We start from the raw sequence: 20164 nt of genomic DNA on the forward strand, positions 1-20164 counted from the left end.
CATTTGTTTTAAAAACATGCTAAACTAGTTTTTAGACAAAAAAAAAAAAAAAAAGTGAACTAAAAAAGGGTTGGCAGACTTACTACATGCACCCCACAATCGCCTTATGACATCAAATAGTTCACGATTGATCAGTGAATGTAGTAAGGTGCACTGCCTGGTCACAGTAGATTAAGCACACTGTCATTGTTTTCTATTGCAGAAAAGTGGAGTCTACTTTTTATATAGAAAACCTAAATTTTATTTAGCATTAGTGCAGTACATTAAGAACAGAAAAAAAACACATGGAATAATATAAAAATCCAAACATATAGCATAAGATATGCAATACATGAGAACATACATTTCTAGGTTACAAGGCATAAAATACAGAATATCAGTATGATCACCAGACATAAAAACCCATCTAAGTATTACCTACAGCCACATTCATCCACAGACATATTTTCATAATGTTTTAGCACCACATTGTCATTATTGTCATAAAATAGCATGGATATTGCAGACATCTTTATGGGTACACAGCAGGGTAGGGGAACATCATCAGGCTCAAAGGAGTGGGCAAGAGTCTGAAGGATGGCATGATTGGATCCATTCAGCACTTCTGTTATTGGGTAAGGGCATTCACCGTGGCAGTAGTTAGCCATGTATCCCTGAGGGGCAACGATCCATTTCTGCCACCCAACATCCTGAAATTCAACATAGAGGTGTCTCCTTCTACAGATATTGCTGGCAGTGAAATGTGGCTTTGCGTAACTTCTTTTCGTTCGTGATGTCTTACATAGCAGAGGATTGAAAGTCACAGCTATTAGAGAGGTATAGAAAAAAGTTTGTATCTCTTGACACCCACTGGTTTGGCCTGCTAACAAGCTTCCTTCTTTTCTTTGAGAGATCTCTAAGGCCAAACCCAGGTTTTTATGAGGGTCCTGCCAACTCTGGCAAGTCTCTGTTAAATTAAAGTAGAGGGATTTGTGAAGCAAACGGAATGTTTGGACAGTCAAGAGTTTTCTGCTCAATTTCTGGTTGGCCATTCCTTTTAGTGTCAGCTTTGTAATTCTGTAAAGGCGCAAATCAAATATCTGTCCATAGTAGGTATTCCGGCTGAATTTGATTTCCAACCTTCCCATGGTTACCTTCTCCTCTTTCTCCATTATGGATATATTGAAGAATAATCTCTTTTCCAGGCACATTTTAGTAGGAGGGCTAGTAGGATGAGGGTTGACAAACCGCCCTGACAAGGGAAAAAAAAAAACAAAAAAAAAAAAGAGAAGGAGCATAAGGTATGGAATAGAAATACAGTCAGCATCTGTGCAGATAAACCCACATTAAGCAGTTCTACATTTTGATCTAAAACAGAAACCGTAGATGGCTTCTCCATTAGGGCCTATGGAGAAAGGCCAAGCACATATAACTGCACATGATCTACCAGCTTGGCGAATGATGGGGTAACCACCAAGCCTATTGTAGGCTATGGCTTGCAGGCAAGGTTGACCACTTATGTGAAGACTGTAGCAGGGCCCTAATATGAAATCTGAAATAGTGGCCCAAAATAAAATTTGTATAGCAGGTAGAGTTAATATCACCCTATGGCCATGTCAATTTTTTTGTTTGTTTTTTTAAAGTTGCACTGTGAATTTTAAGTTTTAGTTATGGACTTGATTCCATGATAACTTTGGACCTAAAGTTTTATCAAACCTACCTGATGAAAACAAGATCTACACCAGTATACCTTAGATTACATTGCTCACCAGGAGATTTGATTGTAACGTGTCATTTCTTTAGACTCCTTTTAATTTTTCTTCCCCTTGTTTTCTTCTATATAGTAGCTACACAGTCTTACCAGGTCCCCTGGAGCCCTAGAACAACCCCCCTTGTGTGCACGCACTCCTGTCCAGGTACTAAAATTAAATCCTGCGATGCACAGGGCACGTAGCCCAATGTCCAGAACTGGTTAGAGAGGTACCATTAACGGAAAAATCTTAAGCAACCTGCATGCTTCTGTGTGTGCTGGATTCCTAATCCTCCTCTGCTTTCTGTGGCCCTTTCCCCCAGCCCCTACAACACAACTTTGTACTGTAGCAATGTTTAGGCTGGTGGAGGAACCACAAAGCAGTGGGGGACATGGCATCTGACATGCCATATGTTAAGATTTTTCAAGCGGCGGCAAGTCTTGAATACAACAAAGAATGGCAGCAGAGCACTGAAGTATGGTGGTAAATGCTAAAATTTAGGGGTTAAGGGACAATACAAAAAAGGAAACTGTTCAGGTAGAGGATAATTGAGTGTTTTGGTAATATTTAACGTAGGATATTTTGGTCCCCACTTTAGGAAGTGCAGATTTTTAAATTTCTTTTGGGAGATCCTGAAAGCCATCAGTTCTGAACTCTGAGCGAAGAACAAAATCACTGAAGTAAATGTTTATTGTACTCATTCTTCCTGAACAATCTATATTATCCTGCCATTATTTTGTAGATACCTAGCCATCACAACCTTCCATGAATTTTGGGACATAATATTACAAATCTATAGGCATTAATCTGGATTTAGCCCCTTTCTGTGCAGCTTCAGCTACTACCTCCACCCAGAAGAATAGAAACTTTTCAGCTACGAGAAGCTCCAGTAAGGCTCCAAGATTTTGAAGAGGGTCTGGGAAGTGGTACCCATTCAGAGGTCAGGGCTATGTGCAAATCATTTAAAAGTTCCACCACACCAAATCATGGTTTTGATCTATTAAATCTGGCGAATGCAGAAGCTGGTGTAGCTGTGCATGGTAGCCAATCGGCTTCTAACTTCAGCTTATTCAATTAAGCTTTGATGGAAGCCGATTGGCGTCTATGCAGAGCTGCTCCCGATTTCCAGTTTTAGTAAGTCAACCCAAAGTCTTTTTGGGCCTGGTTTTGTGCACAAAGGAAGAGCTTCTCAAAACCCCACCATATGAAGCACCCAACGGTCTAAAAGGTCTATGGACACTGTAGCTGCTGTATCTTTACTGGAAAGACCCAAACTCAATTTTGAGGGGTGTCCACATACTTTCAGGTGTAATGGATGTGTATCCAAGTGTTTTGACTATATTATTGTACATTCTCATGAATTAGAGTAATTGTTTGCAAATCTTACCAGTAGAAGGAAGTTAAAAATCATTTTTAACCACTGGAGGAAAAGAAACAGCGAAGTGGTGTCTGAAACTTCTTGGCACATACAAGAAGTTTCCTTTCTTTTAAGCAACTAGTGGTAACAAAATTAAGGCTGAAATCTGATTGCCATGGGCACTTCCTCTGTAATTTCCTATGCCATTCATAACCTAGGACATCATTACTTCTGCCCAAGTGGTTTCCTGCTCAGGCAACATGAACTGAAACAGGGAAGCCACATTAGCAAAAAAATGTTTGTTCTCAGGCCACATATAAATATATATCTATTTATATTTCACATCTGTATTATGAAATCTCACAGCCTTCTTCAGGACAGAAATCATGAAAAAGTAGAACAGTCCTAATATACAGTATAAAAGGTTATATGGAGTATTTAATACATTCATTTGCTTGTTATCTGGACATTTTACAAGGAATTGGGCTTCACCAGGAGTTGGGCTTTGCCATCCCTAATTTGGAGCTGAAGATTAGTGTAGAACAGGTTGATGAAAGATTAAAGCATCCCAAAATGCTTCTAGCCTGCTAAACATATGGATTGTTTGATGTATCCAGACCTGTTTTGTGGCATGGCCAGCATTTAGGATTGTACAAGTGTTCTTTTCTGCCTGCTGTGCGATTTAGGACTGGCTCACACCGTATAAATGCAGTCTGGATGCATTTCTGCTTGCACTTTGACACGTTCCAGTGCATTTTTTTTTTTTTTTTTAAATGCGTTCCAGAAGCCAATTTTACCTTTTGTGGTCATTTGACGTCCAGTGCATTTTTTTGATGCATTACAGTACAGTTCTGTGCAGGAAAAATGCATCATGTTGTATGATGCATTTTTTTCTGGAACCAGAACGCACTGGAGCTGCAAGCACCAGTGTGAACCATGCAACCTACTTTGTGCATTTTGAAAGAAAATATATACATTTGTGGGGTCCTGAATGCTAATTAAAGCAGAGTTCCAGGCTCCCCCAGAAAAGTTGTCAGCAACTACAAATACTGTAGCTGCTGACCTTTAATACAAGGACAATTTTGCCTATCCAAGGATTCAGCGATGTCCTCATCCGAGTCGATTCTTCAATTGGCTTTGAGTGCAGGTGCCAGAATCTTCAGGAAGGGAAACCAAAAGTAAAGCCTTGCTGCTTCATATCTGGATTCCTACTGTGCATGTGTGAATGGCCCCGCAGTCTTCTGGGACCTGTGAAGTGTTCCAGAAGGCTGTGGATGGAGGAGGGGGTGCTAGTCAGATTGCCACAGCACTGTCAAAATCAGGTACATGCTTCCCCCTCCCCAAAAAGGTGCAAAATGTGGAGGCAAACAAGTGGAACTTCCCCTTTTGAGTGAAACCCTACGTAGGTATGTATGTACACACGTACAAAAAGGTAGGGTTTCACCCGAAGTTCCACTTGTTTGCCTCCTCCACTTCCACCATTGTCTACAATAATACCATCAATTGTGGAATTTTCTTCTCATACTTATGGACTATGGCTTGTCTATATGGACTTTGTTCTTTTGTTTTTGAAAATTTTCTACTAACCTTTATGTATATTTGAAGTGAAGTGAATTTTTTGCACATTAAGATTTGACCTTTCCTCAACCTCGATCGCTATTCAGGAGGTGTGAGGGTCTTCATAGGGCTCATAGATAACGCATGATATTTTAGGTTAATTTGACCACATATCACAGTTTTACATGCATTTGTAATTACTGTACTCAGTTTATTCAACCAATTTTTTTCCAAATTTGATTGCTCTTCAGAGGGGTGAGGGTCTTCATAGGGCACATGTATGCACTTTAGTTTACTATTACAGGGTTTTATTTTTAAATCACTTTTCAAAGGTGTGAAGGTCTCCATATTGCTCATAAAGTTTTAAGGGTTCACCTAGCGCAGTATCCATTTGAATTAGCCTTTTAAGAGACAATAGCCGCATACTTGAAGCTTTGTGACTTCAGTTGATTGGGGATTTGCGCGGTTTGATCTTACATACAATATTTACTGTTATGACCAAAATTCCAAATTTTGGGTTGCCCCCAGAACAGTAAGGGGGGGGGGGGGGGGTTTCCAATGGTTACACTAGTCCTGGTGACAACCAGGGATTCCTGCATTTTGGAAGAATTCTCTCACTTCCTGTTTTGGCTATGGGACAGGAAGTGAAATTAAATCTTCCCAGATGGGAAAAAAAAACTCCACAAGCACCTCACACACCTGACAGGGGTTATAACCCTCCCCTACTCTATAGCCTTTAGTTCTACTTTAAAAAGGACACATCACAAAATAGCCAGCCGTATATCAAAATGCAACATAGGAACTGTGCAGACAACACTCAGCTCAAGGTGATATAGGGGTCTCCAGACTACAGCCAGGGTTCTAGATCTGGCCAATGTGGCACTATTCCTCCCCTGGACACCAACAATGGGGCACCATTCCTCCCTTAATACTGGAGACACTCCAGCCCCCCTAAAGTCTGAAGAACTGTAGGCTGGCCCTTTGTTTAGAACATTTGGGGACCCCTGCTCTAATGGAATGGAGACTTTTCACAGTGAATGTTAATAGGTTAGAGCAACATGTGCAGACTTTAAGGCTAGCTTTACACTGTGGATACAAGATCCGCAGGGAAAATGCACAGTGGAAAAGCCCCATGCAGTTTTCCTGCAGCTACATTTTAAAAATGCTGCAGGCACCTTTTTTCAACGGGAAATGCAGGCACAGCAGCCCATTCAAATGAATGGGCTGCCATGCCCATAAAAATGCAGGCTACAAACCTGCAACAGTGTGAACCTAGCCCCCCCCAAAAAAATAAAATAATATAATTGAAACATTTGAGAGCAATTGGGGAAAAAAAGAAAAAAAAAAACAAAAAGGGGGGGGGGGGGGGGGATAGCCGAGTGTTGGATGAAGTGTACATAGTTTCAAGTTAACCTTTCTAGAAGAACTTGTTATCCTTTTGTAAGCCAACCCCAATTCATGTTCAGACCTCTATCCTGCACTTACCTAGGTCAGGAAATACCCTGATGATGGTACCAGGGACATTAAACTCCTCCACAAAACACAAATCCACATTCTTTTTTGGAGAAGAAGGGCCCATCCTCTGATTGTAGATCTTCCATAATGCAGAAGGTACAGAAGGGGGAGCAACAGGTTTTGGCCGAGATGGAAAACCCATGCTTTCTAAAAGCATTTTTTCTCTGCGCTCCCTTTCATGATCCAATGTTACTGGAACAAAAAGCCAAAGTAAAAGCCATAGCCTAAGCCACATCATCCTCATAATCTGTACTCAGAACTAACAACTGGGGCTTTTGAGTTATCCTACTTGAAGTTCCTCTAATCAACTCCTAATTACAAGTGGCCAGCTTCAGTGGGTGTTAATCTGGAGCGTGAACTATCTGCAGCTTTAAAGCCTCTCTCCAGGGTCCTTGTGACTTGAAATAGTTTATTTGGATCAGCTTTGTTCAAACGAAGTGTTTAAAGTCACATGAAACCTGGAGTTAGGCTTTATGGCTGGATTCACAATTGTGAAAATGCATGTAGCTTTCTTTGGTTTTCATGCACATTAGGAATGTGATTTTAATTTGCATGATGGCATGTTTCATTGCTCAAGTTTTATATATAATTGTTTGCAATTAAAAAAAACTCTGCTGGTAATATGCACAACAATTTAATACTCATTTCAGACATAATCTTCCTGCAGTGCAGATATATGAATAGGCCTGATTGATTTGTATGACAATTATACGTTTACTTTGGTTTCCCTGGTATACTTGATATAATACCTAGCTGGAAAATGCTTTCATGTGAACACAGTCTAAACCAGTCTAAGATGATTTTGTTTTTTTCTGTTCAACCAACTGACCCAATGCTCCCCATCAACATATTTGAAGTGAATGGGGGAACCCTTCCCACTAAGCTATTGCAAGGCAACAAGTCTTCCTATAGCTGGCAGTGCTGATCGAACATTTATTCGACAGGCTGGTTGTACAGAAATTGATCAGTAGATCGATCGACTGATATACAACCACTATCCCCATACATGAATCAAAATTTGGCTGGTCCCTGCTGAACTGGCCAAATTTCGATCCGTGCATGGCCAGTTTTTTTTTCACATCCAGATTTTAAAAAAAATCTCCCAATATAAAAAAAATCACTCATTAGACCCCCATTCACACTGGTTCACATTTACTGAGCATTTCCAGGGCGACAAAGGCACATGAAAACTATTGCCCACTAAATTCTTTGTAACTGTTCACACTGCAGTTACGTGCTGCAACTTTGGTGCAGTTTTCCAAAACAGCACCAAAAAGGCACCTTCCTTCGTAAGTCAATAGGAATGAATTAAAAGTGCCTCAGTGTGAAACCTTATGCCCCGTACACACAATAAGAAAATTGTACAAAACATTTTGTGGAACCACTGATCGAACGATTTTCTCTTCGTTGATAAGCAGGATGTTTTAACAGATAACAATATTGTAAACAAAAATTATGGTTGAACAACAGTGAAAAATGTTGTCGTTTCGCCTGATTTTCTATGCGGTGATATGATGGTCATACAAAAAAAATCTATCAAGCGCTATCACGCATGAGCGGAAACAGAAGATGACCCGGATGTTTATGTCCAAGGAATCTTCATAAACACGAACGAAAAATCCAAATGTTAAAAGTAGATTGGCCTAATGAGATAATGAAATCAGAATTCTGCAGATTATATTTTATGTATCACTATTTATGTACATAGGTAATGTAATAAACTATATTATACTCATTGCTGTTGTGTATATTGCTCATTCTGGCGTGGCTACAAGGTCACATGCACACTTAATCACTTCCACTTGTACGGAAGACGTCAACACTACGTATTGCAATTTTTTTAGATTGGATAATGTGGGCCACGATTTCGATCAACGAACAAACGCCTCTTGGTCTTTGGATGACTGATTGGTTGATTTTCTAATCGTGTATTCCCACCTTACAGTTGCAAGAAAAAGTATGTGAACCCCTTGGGATTACGTGGAGTTTTGCATGAATTGGGCATAAAATGTGCTCTGAACGTCATCTAAGTCACAACAATAGAAGAACACAGTCTGCAGAACATAATACTACACAAACATTAGATGTTGCCATGGTTTAATTGCACATAACATGTAAACATTCACAGTGCAGGGAGGAAAAAGTATGTGAACCTTTGGACTTAATAACTGGTTGACCCTCCTTTGGCAGCAATAACCTCAACCAAACGTTTCCTGTAGTTGCAGATCAGACCTGCACAACGATCTGGAGTAATTTTGGACCACTCCTCTTCACAAAACTGTTTCAGTGTAGCAATATTATTGGGATGTCTGGTGTGAATCGCTCTCTTAAGGTCATGCCACAGCATTTCAATCGGGTTGAGGTCAGGACTCTGACTGGGCCACTCCAGAAGGCGTATTCTGTACTGTTGCAGCCATTGTTTTGTTGAATTACTTGTATGCTTTGGGTCATTGTCCTGTTGCATCACCCATCCTCTGCGGAGCTTCAGTTGGCAGACAGATGGTCGTACATTTTCCTGCAAAATGTCTTGACAAACTCTGGAATTCATTTTCCCATCAATGACAACAATCCGTCCAGGCCCTGAGGCAGCAAAGCAGCCCCAAACCATGATGCTCCCTCCGCCAAGATTTACAGTGGGGATGAGGTTTTGATGTTGGTGTGCTGTGCCTTTTTTTCTCCACACATAGTGTTGTGTGTTCTTCCCAAACAACTCAATCTTGGTTTCATCTGTCCACAGTATATTTTGCCAGTAGTGCTGTGGAACATTCAGGTGCTCTTTTGCAAACTTCAAACGTGCTGCAATATTCTTTTTGGACAGCAATGGCTTCCTCCGTCGTGTCCTCCCATGTACTCCATTCTTGTTTAATGTTTTCCTTATTGTAGATGTGTCAACAAAAATGTTAGCATGTGCCAGAGATTTTTGTAGGTCTTTAGCTGACACTCTGGGATTCTTCTTTACCTCATGCAGCATTCTGCGCTGTGCTTTTGCAGTAATTTTTACAGGACAACCACACCTAGGGAGAGTAGCAACAGTGCTAAGCTTTCCCCATTTGTAGACAGTCTGTCTTACCGTGGACACATGAACATCAAGGCTTTTGGAGATACTTTTGTAACCCTTTCCAGCTTCATGCAAGTCAACAATTCTTGATCATAGGTCTTCTGAGAGCTCTTTTCTGCGAGGCATGGTTCACATCAGACAGTGCTTCTTGAAACCAGTAAACCCAAAACAGGTGTGTGTTTTTTAAGGGCAGGACAGCTGTCAGCAACACATCCAATATCATCACACTGATTGGAGTCAAGGTTGGCTCACTCCTGGCTCCAATTAGCTCTGGGAGAAGTCATTAAGCTAGGGCCTCACATACTTTTTCCTCCCTGCACTGTGAATGTTTACATGTTATGTGCAATTAAACCATGGCAACATCTAATGTTTGTGTAGTATTATGTTCTGCAGACTGTGTTCTTCTATTGTTGTGACTTAGATGACGTTCAAAGCACATTTTATGCCCAATTCATGCAAAACTCCACGTAATCCCAAGGGGTTCACATACTTTTTCTTGCAACTGTAAGTCATACTGCAGGAGTCTTTTGGGCAGCTGTTAAGGGACACATCATGTGAAATTAAAGTATAAGTTCACCTTTATACAAAAAATAATAAATGCACATTTTTTTTGCAGGTAAACAACTGTGCATTTATTATTTTTTGTTGCAGGAGCCTGTAAAAGCATTGCACTGGTGATCAGCAGATCATTGGTGCCATGCAGGTCTCCTGCAGATCAGGAAAGCAGATATACTGACAGGAAGACTCAATGGAGCTCCACAGCACTGTGGTAGTTTTATTTATTTCAGGTACTTATATAGTGCCGTCAATTTACGCAGCGCTTTATATATATATATTGAACGTTCACATCAATCCCTAACCCTCAAGGGGAGGACAATCTAAGGTCCCTAACTCATATTCATACATACACATATTAGGGCCAATTTAGACAGGATCCAATTAATCTACCAGCATGTCTTTGGAGTGTGGGAGGAAACCAGAGTACCCAGAGGAAACCCACACAAGGACAGGGAGAACATACAAACTCCATGGTCAGGAATTGAACCCATGACCCATTTACTGCAAGACAGCCATGCTAAACACTAAGCCACTGTGCAACCCAGTCTCAATAGTTAATTGAGAATTGCAAGGCCACAGCCACAAAGGACATCAGGCCTTGTAGTTTCTCATTCACAGAACAAAGTGAATGAGTGATGCAGCAGGGTGGGCAGAATATGGGTGTAACATGTAGCATGTTATGAAAGATGAACTATCCTTTAATCTCATGGGTTAAATTTAAATTAAAAAAATACCTTAGAATTTCCAGATTAAGCGATTGTTTAGTGATTAATCTCCTGCTTCCATTAGAATCTAAAGAGCAGAAAGGAGATAAATCGCAAATGGTTTCTGTTTTGTGAATAAACTGTAGCGCAATGTGACTGAATGTGTTATCACTCACTACAAATGTGCACGATGAAAACATTTGTTTTGTTTTGGATTCATTTGTTAAGTCAATCATTTTGTTCCGTCATATTTCTCATGTTAGAATGATTCGTTTTCGGAATTTGTTTCATATGTTCGGATTTGTTTCGTATTTTTCTTGTTCTGAATTGATTCATATTTTCAGAAGTTATTTTGGAAGATTTGGATTCATTTGTTATGTTGTTATGTTATATAGGATGTTTCAAACATTAAGGCTTGGTTCACGCTTCTGCGACCCTAAAGTTGTGCGACTTCCTGTGCGACTTTGCATTGCGAATTGCTTATAACTTCAGTGCGACTTTGTTGTTTTGTGACTTTGGTCAATCATAACAATACAGAGTGTGAAAAAATGTATTTAAACAATATAAAATGTTGTAGTGCTATATAAATATAAACTACATATACAACATATAATAGTGAATAGATGTGAAAACAACATACATGGTCCTACTCTTGGACCCAAAAAGTGACCTATAAATAAGTGATAAATCACACAATAATAAAAACCCGATCCCTAATATGGGCTACAACCACAAAATGTGTAAACAGTTACTCCCAAAAATGGGATACAAAACCTAAATTATATACACTAACATGTGTATGTTGTGAGTCCCTAATGAGGGATATATATACTCTGTGCAAAAGTGTACAAGCAAACTAATAAAAACAAACACATTGAATCAAATAAGTGAAAATTGCATAAAAAGTCCAATGTAGGTGAATAACACAATCAAGATGCTTCACTGCTCCAGAGCATGCAATATATGCAGTGTGGGTGTACAGCACACCGATAGGTAATCCTTCACTGGCTGCAATGGCATCTCGCCTCCAATCGGCGACCCCGCAGAGATCCTGCAGTGCCAGACGTGTCCCCCTGCTTAAGCCAGAACATGTCCGGGCCCGTCTGAAGTTTGCTAGAGAGCATTTGGATGATCCAGAAGAGGATTGGGAGAATGTCATATGGTCAGATGAAACCAAAATAGAACTGTTTGGTAGAAACACAACTCGTCGTTTTTGGAGGACAGAGAATGCTGAGTTGCATCCAAAGAACACCATACCTACTGTGAAGCATGGGGGTGGTAACATCATGCTTTGGGGCTGTTTCTCCGCAAAGGGACCAGGACGACTGATCCATGTACAGGACAGAATGAATGGGGCCATGTATCGTGAGATTTTGAGTGCAAACCTCCTTCCATCAGCAAGGGCATTGAAGATGAAACGTGGCTGGGTCTTCCAACATGACAACGATCCCAAACATACCGCCCGGGCAATGAAGGAGTGGCTTTGTAAGAAGCATTTCAAGGTCCTGGAGTGGCCTAGCCAGTCTCCAGATCTCAACCCCATAGAACACCTTTGGAGGGAGTTGAAAGTCTGTGTTGCCCAGCGACAGCCCCAAAACATCACTTCTCTAGAGGAGATCTGCATGGAGGAATGGGCCAACATACCAGCAACAGTGTGTGCCAACCTTGTGAAGACTTACAGGAAAGGTTTGACCTCTGTCATTGCCAACAAAGGATATACAACAAAGTATTGAGATGAACTTTTGATATTGACCAAATACTTATTTTCCTCCATAATTTACAAATAAATTCTTTCCAAATCAGCCAATGGGATTGTCTGGATTTTTTTTCTCATTTTGTCTCTCATAGTTGAGGTCTACCTATGATGCCAATTACAGGCCTCTCTCATCTTTTTAAGTGGGAGAACTTGCACAATTGGTGGCTGACTAAATACTTTTTTGCCCCACTGTATATAGCGCTAGACCATTTTATATTGTTTAAATATATTTGTTCACCTATAGGTATAGGATAAGGTGTCAGCTGCTTAGTGTGCTATTTAGGTACATATTTAGTGCAGGGGGATTTACTCAATTTTAATACATATTCTTTAACTTACAAAACCCTCTGAAGTCACAAAAAAATGAAACTAATGAATACAAATGAATTTGATGTTTTCATTATAATTTATTATGGATTCTTTGAAGTTTGTTAATATTGAGATTCACAACGAAAATTTTGTCTGAATTGCGATTCGTAATGAAATGAATCACACACGTCTAGTTATCACGGTCTCCATGCCAGTCCCACGTAGAGAGCTTGGGTGTCTTCCAAACCAATTTTTAGCCAAACCCCGAACTCCAATGAACTGCGAGCTGGGTCATTCCCACCCTGCAGTCTACCTCTTCTTTTTACATGGGCTATGGAATGAGAATGGCCACCCTGCAGCTCACTGTAGTAAAAAAAAAAATGGTGAGCTTGGAGTTCGTCTAGATTTGAGTTTAGAGGACATTCAAGCTGATCTCCTTACCCAAGCCTGAGCACATGGGGAGGGTTGAGGAAAAAATGTGTTTAAACATTCTACAATAAAGGTATTGAAGCACATCATACATGACATGCTTGATAGCAGACATGATAGCAGCCATAGTGCCCAGAGAGTTTGCCCATAGTATCATCGAGGTTTGGATATGACTGAACAAATATATATATACATGCTGAGTGACACTGAAAATCTCCTGTGTAGCAGCTCACGTTAAAAGTAATGCAATACAAACAAAAAGATTTATTGAATGAGATTTTATTTCTGCGACAAAATCCCCCATATATTCCTAGGATAGCTGTTTATACCAGATGACCATTTAGCAGATGTAAGTAAGACAATGACAGCAGCAATCTAGGTGTTTTCTGTTTACATGCAAATTTGTCTAAGGTCAGTAAGGTAGGGACTGAAATGTTGAAATGTTAATTTAATTTAGATTAGTCTCTTTCTCACACTGGTTCCAACTTCCAATGTAAATTATGGCATTGTTAAAACAAGGACTTCATTTCCACCTGTAGCTCCAGCATTGGCCAAGTCAGCTAAATTCAGAGGTGCTGTATGTACTGTATATACACATTCCTGCAAATCAACATCCACTGTGATATTTCTTTGGAACAAAGTCCATCTATATAAATTAACTTACCAGGCTGAAATCTTTTCTTTGAACTTTGTATGAGTTTTCTGAAATGCTGCTTTTATTGTAACATTTGTAGTAAAAGTCCTGGTGGATAACATGCTTTGAAAATGCCTCCGGCAGTGTCTTGCACAATATTTGTGACATCAATGATATACGCTGTTTGATGGAATTCAGTAGTGAGATTTTTGATCCTGTTACAAAACTCAGGACGAGTAATTAATTAATGAATTCAATCATTCAGATGTGAAGGGACAATAAAGCTCCAGCCAGTAAAACATTGTTAAAAATTCTTAGGTTTTAACCTCTTGCCGTCTGCCTGCTGTTTATAAACGGCAGGGCGGTGGCAGTCCAGTCCAGTTCATAAACGGCACCCACCTTTTCTAGCTGTGCGTGCTCCCTGGGAGCGCGCACCACCACGATCCGGTGCCCGTTGTGTCCTCCGGACACAGTGAAACACTGATCATCGGACGGGACCTCTGTACGAGGTCCTGATCATGTGATCACTGATTGGCGAATCAGTGATCGCATGCAAAGTAGTAAGCAAGATGTCACTTGTGACATCATTGCTTACTACGTGTGAAATCTGTGAATGATCTCAGAGATCACATGGTACAAGGCTATTCACAACAGCCTTGTACCATGTGACAAGCTGTGACCACTCACAGCTCACTCAGTAATTCTCAATGAGTGCAAGAATGCAGACAGAGAGAAAGAGAAATGATTGCTTTTACATCCTATATGGGTGAAAAAGCAATCAGTGTAAAAAAAAAAAAAAAAAAAAAATCTTCATCACCCCCCACAAGTAATACAGTGTCACCATGGTGGCACTGTACTGCTAGGGTGACAGTATGTAAAAAAAAAATAAAAATAAAAAATAATAATATAAAAATGTAAAAAAAATTTTTTAAAATTATAATTTTTGGTTATAAACTAATTTGGATTTTTTTTTTTTTACTAAAAAAATAACGGAATAAGTTTTGGCCAAGATTTATGATGAAATATTATTTATTTGCAAAATTTTATTAAAAAAAACTTTTCAAAATTTTTGGACATTTTCATTTACATAGTAAAAAAAATAAAAATCCCAGCGGTGAATAAATACCACCAAAATAAAGCTTTATCTGTCTCAAAAAAATGGTAAAAAATTCATATGGGTACAGTATTGCATGACCGCGCAATTGTCATTCAAACTGTGATAGCGCTGAAAGCTGAAAATTGCCCTGGACAGGAAGGGGGTAAAAGTGTCCGGACTGGAAGGGGGGGAAAGTGTCCGGACAGGAAGGGGGTAAAAGTGTCCGGACAGGAAGTGGTTAAGGTAAATATTCAAGACTAAAATCAGCAATATGACATCAATTTGAACAGCCTGATTGTGGTACTAATTTGACACCCAAGAGAGGGTCTTTCCATCTATGGGACAATTATGGGGTAAAAATTATTACTTCCAAAGATTGTTTTTACTAACAGAGATTTTCAGATCTCTGCATGACTAACCAATCCATTACTCTTTTTTAGGGAAAAGAGAAGCAAACAGCGAGTGGAAAGTCATACTAACAGAGCTCCAGGTCCTGGTGCAGCAGGCAGATGTCTCCTCACTCATTGGTCTTGGGGGTACATCTTCCACCCTAGCAATTAAAATTGGAACCACAGGTATGATCAGACCACCCTTGAATATAAATATTCTCAGCTGTGATGGTTTGAGGAAGATGGTAAGACATGCTGTAGTCACCTGTTTAATGGGAGCACAAATATGATGGAGTAACAATTTCCATGTCTGATTTTTTTCTACCCCTGACCAGTTTCAGAGTTGGTGTTCATGGAGCACCAAAGTTGTCAGATCGACTCTCAATCCAGCGACATCAGGAGACCATCATGTAATGTCTATGGACACCATTATATATACACAGAAAATGCAGATACCCAAACGTGATAGTGCATAATTGACAACATTTGGTTAGTTTGAGAAATACAATGCTGAACATGTAGGGGCCAGGCCAATAAAGTGAGTGTGACATCAAAATGTTTATAGTAATAGCTTATAGTGTGGCACTTTGCCCCTTTGCTTTGCTATGTTTTCAACAAAATAGGGCATGAAGATACACTATAGGGTAAGAAAAATACAGTTAGGTCCATATATATTTGGACACAGGCACAATTTTAGTTTTTTTTAGATATTTACCAAAACATATACATTCTATAGTTATATAATAGATATGGGCTGGAAGTGCACACATATTTAATTTGAGGGTATGTACATCCAAATTGGAGGAAAGGTTTAGTAATTACAGCTCTTAAGAGTAGCCATCCCCCCATTTTTCAAGGGACCAAAAGTAATTGGACAATTGAATATAATCATAAATAAAATGTTCGTTTTTAATATTTTGTTGAGAATCCTTTACTGGCAATGACTGCCTGAAGTCTGGAACCCATGGACATTACCAAAGACTGGGTTTCTTCCTTTCTGATGCTTTGCCAGGCTCTAACTGCAGCTCTCTTCAGTTGTTCTTTCTTTGTGGGTCTTTCTGCCTTTAGTTTTGCCTTCAGCAAGTGAATTGCATGCTAAATTTCTGAATTTAGTTCGGTCCTGGGTTACTTTTGCAGTGTGTTTTGGATCATTGTCCATCTGTACTGTGAAGTGCTATCCAATCAACTTGCTGCATTTGGCTGAATCTGGGCTGACAGTAGATCTCTAAACACTGCAGAATTCATCCGGCTGCTTCTGTCTTCTGCCACATCATCAATAAACACCAATGACCCAGTGCCACTGGAAGCCATGCATGCCCATAACATCACACTGCCTCCACCATGTTTTACAGATGATATTGTGTACTTTGGATCATGAGCTGTTCCAAGCCTTCCCACACTTTTTTCTTCCTGTCTTTTTGGTACAGAATAAATCTAGTTTCATCCGTCTAAAGAATGCTTTTCCAGAATTGGTCTGTCAGTTTTAGATGTTTTCTTGGCAAATTCTAATCTGGCTTTTCTATTCTTCAGGCTTATGAATGGTTTGCACCTTGTGGTGAACCCTCTGTGTTTGTTCTTGTGAAGTCTTCTTTTGATTGTAGACTTTGACAATGATACGCCCACCTCCTGGAGAGTGTCCTTCACTTGTCCTGATGTTGTAAATGGGTTTTTCTTTACCAAAGAGAGGATCCTGCAATCATCCACCACCGTTGACTTCCGTGGACATCCCTGCCTTTTTATGTTGTTGAGCTCACCAGCGCGTTCTTCTTTCCTCAGAATATACCAAACTGTTGATTTGGCCACTCCTAATGTTGTTGCTATCTCTCTGATGGATTTGTTTCATTTTTGAAGCGTTACAATGGCCTGTTTCACTTACATGGACAGCTCTATTGAACGCATGATGTATGTTCACAGTAATAGACTCCAAATGCAAATATCACACTTAGAGTCAACTCCAGACCTTTTTCCTGCTTAATTGATGAATAAATTATGAAGGAGTAGCCCACACCTGGCCATGAAACAGCTTTTGATCGAATTGTCCAATTACTTTTGGTCCCTTGAAAAAGGGGGGATGGCAACTCTTAAGAGCTGTAATTGCTAAACTCTTCCTCCAATTTGGATGTACATAACTTCAAATTAAACCTGAGAGTGTGCACTTTCCATCCATATCCATTATAGAGCTATAGCTTCAATATGTTTTGGTAAATATGTGAAAAATAACTAAAATTGTGCCTGTGTCCAAATATATACTGTATGGACCTAACTGTAAGTCCTGTTATTGGTGTCATTGGGAATTAAAATAAACCAATTTATGTATCAGTAAGAGTAAAACAAGTCCAATAGTTTGTGTTAGTGGGATTAAGATAACACTAATCATTGGTGTCAGTGGAATAAAAAAAAGCCCCATCTTTATGCAGGAAATAGACAGATCGTTTATCGGACAAATTTTCGTCTGAACGAAAAATCGGCCGATATTCACACCGTTAGTGGAGCAATGCTGTTGGCCGTTTTTTGCAGATCTTCTTGTTTCTTTTTATCGGTCATGCTGGAATCTACGAAAAACGTCCGTTTTCCGTAAGCATTGGTGGCAGCATCCATGGCAGCAACGACCGATTTTACGTTTATCGGCCAACAATTCGGCCAATAAACGGCCCGTCTATGGCCAGCCTTAGAGTCAGTGGGATAAAATAAGCTCTATTGTTGGTGTTGGTGGGCTAAAACAACCTCTAGCATTTACAATAGTGGGATAAAGCAAATGCTAATTATTGGTGTCAGTGGGAAAATAGGTGCTAAATGTTGGTGTCAAAGGGTTAAACTAATGCAGGCCATAGACGGGGTGAAAACCGTCCGTTTAAAAAAAAAAAAAACGAAAAATCGGTCGTTGAAATGGTGCAACCAGTGGTAAAAAAAAATCAGCTGATTTTCATCCCGTCTACAGCCGGCAAATATAATAGCGGTGTCCCTGCAGAGAGCTCTGCTATTATATTTGACATTTAAAAGTATTGTGGTTGCAACATTGTATCTATTTGTATCCATTTCGGATACAGATGTTTCTATTCGGATACAAATAGATACAATGTTGCAACCGCAATACTGTTAAATGTCAAATATAATAGCAGAGCTCTCTGCAGGGACACTCCACTATTATTTTTGACATTTAAAAGTATTGCGGTTGCAACATTGTATCTATTTGTATCCGAATAGAAACATCTGTATCCGAAATGGATACAAATAGATACAGATGTTCTTCTTCTTTTTCTTTGTCTTCATCTTCTTCTTCTTTTTCTTCTTTTCCTTCTTCTTGCAGGTCTTGGCTCATGCGCATTTTTTTTAATCGGTAAAAAGATCGTCCGATTTGCCCACCAATGCCGGGAAAATTGGCCAATCGACAAAATTGGCCGTTTTTTTTCCAACATACTTTTCACCTTTAACCTCTATAGCAGCGGTTCTCAACCTGGGGGTCGCGACCCCTTTGGGGGTCGAACGACCATTTCCCAGGGGTCGCCTAAGACCATCGGAAAACACATATTTCCGATGGTCTTAGGAACCGAGACACCGCTGCAGTCTCCGGCGATGTGTGGGCGGGATGATACGCTGCTGTCACCTGGCCACACCTCCGGGATCGCTCAGCAGCTCCGCCTCCTCGCCGCTGATTGGCCACCGGAACTGTAGCTCAGGAGAGGCACACAGGCGGCCAATCACCGGCGAGGAGGTGGAGCTTGGAGAGGAGGAGCCGAGCGGCAGCGCGCGTACATCAAAGAAGACCGAGGGAGCTGCCGGAGCGAGTGAAGAGAGAGGCCAGAGAAGGAAGACAGCTGACAGGTAAGTGAGAGAGCGAGCCCAGGTTGGAGCAGGGGTCAGCAAAGTAAGTATCATTGGTGTCAGTGGGAGGAATAGTGCCCCATCATTTGTGTCACTAATACCAACGATGGGGCACTATTCCTCCCCCCACTGACACCAACGATGGGGCACTATTCCTCCCCCCACTGACACCAACGATGGGGCACTATTCCTCCCCCCACTGACACCAACGATGGGGCACTATTCCTCCCCCAACTGACACCAACGATGGGGCACTATTCCTCCCCCCACTGACACCAACGATGTGGCACTATTCCTCCCCCCACTGACACCAACGATGTGGCACTATTCCTCCCCCCACTGACACCAACGATGGGGCACTATTCCTCCCCCCACTGACACCAACGATGGGGCACTATTCCTCCCCCCACTGACACCAACGATGGGGCACTATTCCTCCCCCCACTGACACCAACGATGGGGCACTATTCCTCCCCCCACTGACACCAACGATGGGGCACTATTTTCCCCCCCCCTGACCCCAATGATGGGGCACTATTCTCCCCTCCACCACACTGACATCAATGATGGGGCACTATTCCTCCCCCCACTGACACCAACGATGGGGCACTTCCCCCCCCCCCCCACTGACACCAACGATGGGACACTATTTCCCCCCCCCCCTGACCCCAATGATGGAGCACTATTCTCCCCTCCACCACACTGACATCAATGATGGGGCACTATTCCTCCCACTGACACCAATGATGGAGCACTATTCCTCCCACTGACACCAATGATGTGGCACTATTCCTCCCACTGACACCAGTGATGGGGCACTACTCCCACTGACACCAGTGATGGGGCACTACTCCCCCCACTGACACCAGTGATGGGGCACTATTCCTCCCACTGACACCAATGATGGGGCACTACTCCCCCCACTGAAACCAATGATGGGGCACTACTCCCCCCACTGACACCAATGATGGGGCACTATTCCTCCCACTGACACCAATGATGTGGCACTATTCCTCCCACTGACACCAGTGATGGAGCACTACTCCTCCCACTGACACCAGTGATGGGGCACTACTCCCCCCACTGACACCAGTGATGGAGCACTACTCCCCCCACTGACACCAATGATGGGGCACTACTCCCCCCACTGACACCAATGATGGGGCACTACTCCTCCCACTGACACCAATGATGGGGCACTACTCCTCCCACTGACACCAATGATGGGGCACTACTCCTCCCACTGACAC

General features: G+C 41.2%; 1 protein-coding gene across 1 annotated transcript; it reads right to left on the minus strand.

Moving 5' to 3' along the window:
• Positions 1-267: 267 nt before the first annotated feature.
• LOC149467930 (protein DVR-1-like) lies at positions 268-6397 on the minus strand. The gene is made up of 2 exons (XM_089670960.1): positions 6130-6397; positions 268-1231 (listed from the first exon to the last, which is right to left on the minus strand). Exons 1-2 carry the CDS (start codon positions 6395-6397, stop codon positions 414-416), a joined length of 1086 nt encoding a protein of 361 aa, XP_089527086.1. The 3' UTR covers positions 268-413.
• Between the last annotated feature and the right edge of the window lie 13767 nt (positions 6398-20164).

Source organism: Staurois parvus, unplaced genomic scaffold, assembly GCF_062004578.1.
Source record: "Staurois parvus isolate SC_StPar_1 unplaced genomic scaffold, SC_StPar_1.0 ptg000096l, whole genome shotgun sequence".
In the NCBI taxonomy this organism is placed as follows: Eukaryota; Metazoa; Chordata; class Amphibia; order Anura; family Ranidae; genus Staurois; species Staurois parvus.